Below are 6,434 nucleotides of genomic sequence, written 5' to 3' on the forward strand. Positions count from 1 at the left end.
CCAATGGATTATTGTCAGTATAAACTGTAAACAGAGACCCCTATAAATAGTCTTTAAATTTCTCAGTCACCGCCCATTTCAGAGCGAGCAGCTCCAATTTAAAGGAGCTATAGTTTGCATCATCTCTTTCTGTGGGTGCTAAGCTTCTGCTAGCATAGGCTATCACACATTCTTTCCCATCTTGTACCTGAGAAAGTACTGCACCAAGGCCCACTTTACTGGCATCCGTGTAGAGCCGAAAGGGTAATCTGAAATCAGCAAAAGCTAAAATAGGCGCCTCTAGCAGTTTCTGCTCCAGAAGATCAAAGGACTGTTGACAATTCTCATCCCAGTTTATTTCTTTCCCATCTTGTACCTGAGAAAGTACTGCACCAAGGCCCACTTTACTGGCATCCGTGTAGAGCCGAAAGGGTAATCTGAAATCAGCAAAAGCTAAAATAGGCGCCTCTAGCAGTTTCTGCTCCAGAAGATCAAAGGACTGTTGACAATTCTCATCCCAGTTTATGGGAATATTCTGTTTTTTATTCTTAGGTACTCCCACCAGCAATGAGTTAAGAGGCCTAGCAACACTTGCAAATCCTGCAATGAACCGCCGATAGTAACCGGCAAAGCCCAAAAAGGAACGCACCTGATGAATAGTCTGCGGGGCCGGCCACTTCTGTACAGCAGCAATCTTATCAGGGTCCGGAGCCACACCCTCACTGTTCACCAGGTGACCCAGGAATTTCACCTGCTGCTGGAAAAGAACACATTTATCAGGTCGCAACTTCAGCCCATAGCTCTTCAATCTTGTAAACACAGCCTGCAGATGCTCTAGATGGCTGTTGAAATCCGGTGAGTATACTATCACATCATCCAGATATACAAAAGCAGACTCTGTGATTTGACTTCCCAAGCAACTTTGCATCAACCTTTGGAATGTTGCTGGGGCATTACACAAACCAAAAGGCATTCTTTCAAATTCATACAGGCCAAAAGGAGTACAAAATGCAGTCTTTTCTCTGTCAGCTTCGGAAACTTTCACTTGCCAATATCCACTTGCTAGATCAAGAGTGGAGTAGTATTTTGATTTAGTCAGCATTGTCAAGGTCTCTTCAATTCTAGGTAGTGGATGGGCATCTTTATGTGTCACTGCATTTAACTTGCGGTAATCCACACAAAATCTCAATTCCCCATTTTTTTTCCGTACCAGGACAATGGGTGCTGCCCAGGGACTTGTACTCTCCCTCACCACCCCTGATCAAATCATATTATTCAGCAACTCTCGCACTTCCTGATACATTTTAGGGGGAATTGGCCTGTACCGCTCTCTAATGGGAGGTGCCATACCTGTCGGGATAGAGTGCGTGATTACATCCGTGTGGCCATAATCCTCTTCGTCGGCAGCAAACACATCGCCCCATTTCCTCAAGAGACCATTTAACTTTTCTTGCTCCTCTATGGATAGGTTTGACTTCCCTTGTGTCATAAGTTCAATATGAGGGCCGTTACCAGGCGGTTCCGAGCTCACCTGGTGCACACCAACTTCAACAATACCTGGCCTGGTTTGCTCAAAAGTAACTTCAAAAGGCTCCTGAATGTCAACATTTTCCTTGGAGAATGTAGCAAGGGCCTCGTAACGTCGTAACGTGATAGGAAAAGGGTTGAGGTTCCTTACTTTGATGGGGACTCGGCCTCTACGGACAATTCCTAGGGACAATTCCATCACCGGATGGCGATAAGCTGGTCGAAGGGTCCCTACCTGTTGTACAGGGGCAGCCGCCTGAATTCTCTGACAGTCCTGAAAAGCGGATGCCCACGCTTGTTGGGTGTCTACAGTTGAGCCAACAGGCCAGGTCTGGGTCTGTATCTGAGGCTTTGAGAAAAGCATATCCCAGCATGGAACGATGACATTCATACCTAAGATAGGTAATGCATTAGGATTATTGGGATCGTCCTTTGAAATTACAATTCCCATATCCTTCAAAGTAATGCCTCCCACCTGTACTTCAGCTAGCACATAGCCCACATAAGGACTAGCCAATCCATTCGCTGCCTTCAGCTTTAACCAAATGAGGTCGCTTTCTTTTCCTTGCTCCTGCTCACCAAACAATCTCCTAAAACAGGCTTGTGGCATTAATGTTACATTAGACCCAGTATCTAGCAAAAATGTCACTTCCTTACCATCAACGAATACCTCTACTTGACGGCATGTCCCTAGAAATTGAGAGTGATTTAACTGGGCTGGACCACTGTCATCCTTTCCAGTCACCTGGCCCATAGTGACTGGATTTACTCGTTTAAAGCCATCTGAGCTGGAGTGCCCCGACACTCTCTTGCCATGTGTCCACTGGCTCCACACTTACTACAGATGGGCTGCCCTTGTTCATCCCACTTATGCCGTGGTCGTTCCACCAACCGTGAGATTTGCTTTGTCGCTGGGGGTGGCTCAGACACTTCAGCACATCTCCTATACTGAGAGGAACTAAAGTTCCGCCTTTCTCTCTCAACTCTGGGAGCTGAACACGTCTGTGGCATTGGTGCTGGTCGAACAAATTCCCTCAGCTCCTCCTGAAGAGTATTCTTGAGATCCATAATTTGCTCCTTCATTTCTGCGAGAATCTCTGCTTTAAATTTATCTTTCCAATTCAAGGTATCCTGGCACTTTAGATCCCCTTTTACTACGGCACAAGCGGAGTCTTCATACAAACTATGCAGCGCATCTGCTTCCAATTGCAAAGCCTCTTTACGCACCTGTTCAAATGAGAGATTAGGGTCATGCCTTAACAGACGCCGTAGATCGCGCTGTATCTCACCCTCCCTGAGGCCCAAGACAAACTGATCACGCATGTGCAGGTCGGCCCGCCGAGGGTCTTGTGGCTCTTTTGTTTGCAGGCGATGGCCTATCTCCCTTAAACGTAACGTGAACTTTCTAATAGGCTCTTCTGCCCTTTGTCTGCACTCATAAAACATGGCACGCAAGGTACCCACAGCTGTTTTATCCCCATACAGTTCTTTAAGTTGAAGAAAGATCTTATCTGGCGTATCCCGCTCCACTTGCTCCAAAATAAGAATTTCACGTCGTGGTTCTCCTCCTAATGCACTCAGTACAAAATCACACTGTTGTTCTATCGACCACTTTTGAGCACGGAGCATTGCACTAATTTGGCTCTCCCAATCTTCATAATTTGTGTTAAGCCAACAAAATTTTGGTACCCAGGGTGCACCAATAAAGAATGGTGACACCATATTAATGGTTTCAGATAGCTCATCCGCCATATTGATCAGTCTAAGGCAGGTGGGTTTGTATACTGGTCACAAATCCTGTCGACAAACGCCAAATGTTACGTATGGCCCAAAATGGCCTCCGTACAAGAAAGTAGTAGCTCTAATATTGACCAGTAACGAACCACCACACGCACACTGCAATGGGTTACACAAGATTTATTTGTTCTTTCTCCGGGTAAAACTACTGGCTGAAGACACAACTCTGGCCAGGAATCCAAGGCCCAAAGCCACCGCGGTCAGGGTTGTTAGCCTGGTTACAAACAGGGGAAAGGTGGTCACTTGGAAGAACAAGCAGCCAAGACGTATCAATACTGCATCTTCCTCAAAAAGGCTTGCCACCCACCTTTTCAGGCCTGACTTCGTTCGAGGTTGGGTCTCCACATCACACCCTGGGAGCTGGAACTTCCCCAAAACTGGTCCAGTTTCCTTGTCAGGGGCACAGAGAGTCTCCAGTCCAGTGTTTGTTTTCCTGCCTCCCAGCACATCCACTCACATCCCAATAAAAATGAGTCCTCCCTCCAACATCCTCAGATTATTTTAAAAGCAAAACCAGGCCAGGTTAAAAATCTTTTCCGTTAAAATGTGCACACTTCATCCTGGATCTTCGAGGCTTCCCTGCTACACCAGTGTCCTACTAAAAAAAAAAAACGACAACACCTACTTCCTGTATCCTCTCCCCTTTATAGAGAAGGGCTCCAATCCTCCCCAATCAGCTGTTCCCTGTACTCAACTCCAAATAGCTGGCAGCTGGACTAGAGTAGAATCTCCACTCCCACATGGGTGTGGCCCACACCTCACATCAAACACAAACACCAAAGCATGCAATTAATACAAAACAAAATCTAAAGTTATGCCAACCCAAAAGCTTAGTGGGGGATTCTCTCCATCCTTTTCCACCATGCTATACTCTGTAACACATTACACTGGAATTCATATAACTGAGTTCTAACCAGATACTGAGTGTAATAATGTGGAAATACATGTGACTGTGACACCAAGTGATGATAATATTATAGCAATATATTGGTAATATATTATAATTCAGTTCAATTCAATTCAGTTTTATTTTTATAGCAAAATCACAACAACAGTGACGTCAAGGAGCTAATATTGTAAGGTAGAGTCTACAAGTGAGAGAGGGCAACGTTCAGTGCATCATGGGAATCCCCGACAGCCTACTGCAGCATAACTAAGGGAGGATTCAGGGTCACCTGGTCCAGCCCTAACTATATGCTTTAGCAAAAAGGAAAGTTTGAAGCCTAATCTTAAAAGTAGAGATAGTGTCTGTCTCCTGAATCCAAACTGGAAGCTGGTTCCACAGAAGAGGGGCCTGAAAACTGAAGGCTCTGCCTCCCATTCTACTTTTAAATACTCTAGGAACAACAAGTAGGCCTGCAGAGCGAGAGTGAAGTGCTCTAATAGGGTGATATGGTACTACAAGGTCATTAAGATAAGATGGGGCCTGATTATTTAAGACCTTGTATGTGAGGAGCAGGATTTTGAATTCTGAATTTAACAGGAAGCCAAAACAGGAGAAATCTGCTCTCTCTTTCTAGTCCCTGTCAGGACTCTTGCTGCAGCATTTTGGTATTATAGTATTACAGTTACTGTATTTCAGTGCTGGAGCCCTGATTTGTGTCCCCAGGATTCTTCTTTGTGTGAAGGTAACAATCTGACTATTATGTTTAATGCTGTGGCTTATTACCTGCAAATGTTCAGTAACGTCTGTGTAATAACCAGGGAGGACTACAAAACACAAAACGTGCTATTCTTCTTCTTCTTATTATTATTAAATCTAATTTCAGTTTAATAAGTTATTAAAGTTCAAGAAGTGTGATGATTACTTGGAAATATGTGTAATAACTTTGAATCAGGTCTGCAAAATACAAACTTACTATTACTACATTTCATAGTAACATTGGACAATATTGGAAGCAGACGATGAGCAGGAATAGAAACTTCTGCTGATATTATTTGACTGAACAGGTCTTCTTAACGTCTTAAATATGATGATACTCGTGGCTCACATACATCTGTACAAACATGTTGGTTGTGAATGTGTCACTAACATCATGTCTTTCTTTGCACTGGTGACCTGATCATGTGTCTGTTTATGTGAATAAAGCTCTGCTCACATGTCATTAAAATGACATTTCAATGATTTCTTTATTGTTACAGTCTGTTGTAGTGGGCGTAGTTCTGAAAACAAACATGAAATTCACATAGATCTTGGTAAGAATCACAGCAGGACATTTACATGCAGCAGGGGATTCACAGTAAAGGAATTTAAGAAGAAAGAATTGAACCACAGCTATCATCCACATCGTGTAACGCTGCATATTCAAACATTATTACTGATGGAAATGACTCCAGAAAAGGTTCATAATGTCCCACAACTAAAATCCTCTGCCTATAAACTCAAATAACCAATCAGGAGTGGCCTTTTACAAAACCACAGTCTTGATCTTCCAGATGTTTCAGTATCACATCACAAATGTTTCCATTTCTTATCATTACAGCGTTTTCTCAGAAGCTTATTGTTCATCCATCTAAACGCTCATTAGTACGTTTTAAAGCTACACGTTACCTGTACTGTTATTATAAAATGATTTCTCTAATGCACCTTCTTGAGTTATTGATCACATTGCTCCTGTCAGAACATGGTCCACCTAAATCATCCTGGAGAAGAAGAATCTGCTGAATACAGGAAGGAGCAATGAATTCATTTTGAAATCTATGAAACTAAACTAAAGGCTTTTTAATCATTGTAATTATTCTATCAGCTGTTTCAGTGATGAGTGTTTCTAAACAAAGTTTATAATATTAGAGGGAATATTTCGTCATTTCTCTGCCATGCATACAGATGACTGCCATAAGCATCACGTCCACATGTTCACCTGTAAAATCTAAAAAATCACCAGCAGCTCCCTGCAGGCTGCTGTCGCCCTCTGCACTCTGCTCTAATCACATCACGACTCACATCCAGTGGTGATACATCACAAACCTGTATCTTTATTAGATATAAAAACAGCAGCTGAATGAACCCAATCACAGGACAGAGAGGTCTTACTGAAGTCATCAGTGACCTGAGGAGTGAGAAACTCTTCTTGATCTCACTGCTGTGTTTGATACTGTTGTTAATGACTTTTGAATTAAAAGGTTTCATG

General features: G+C 43.1%; 1 protein-coding gene across 1 annotated transcript; it reads right to left on the reverse strand.

Annotated features, from left to right (window-relative positions):
* Nucleotides 1–345: 345 nt before the first annotated feature.
* On the reverse strand, nt 346–4,179 carry LOC146517677 (uncharacterized). The gene is made up of 2 exons (XM_085161621.1): nt 3,611–4,179; nt 346–3,517 (listed from the first exon to the last, which is right to left on the reverse strand). Exon 2 carries the CDS (start codon nt 2,258–2,260, stop codon nt 1,241–1,243), a length of 1,020 nt encoding a protein of 339 aa, XP_085017747.1. The 5' UTR covers nt 2,261–3,517; nt 3,611–4,179; the 3' UTR covers nt 346–1,240.
* Nucleotides 4,180–6,434: the final 2,255 nt, after the last annotated feature.

The sequence above is a fragment of the Neolamprologus multifasciatus genome, chromosome 6 (assembly GCF_963576455.1).
Source record: "Neolamprologus multifasciatus chromosome 6, fNeoMul1.2, whole genome shotgun sequence".
Taxonomy (NCBI): Eukaryota; Metazoa; Chordata; class Actinopteri; order Cichliformes; family Cichlidae; genus Neolamprologus; species Neolamprologus multifasciatus.

Coding starts and splice junctions, on each gene's coding strand:
- LOC146517677 (XM_085161621.1), bottom strand. CDS start 2,260: ATGGGCCAGGTGACTGGAAAGGATGACAGTGGTCCAGCCCAGTTAAAT.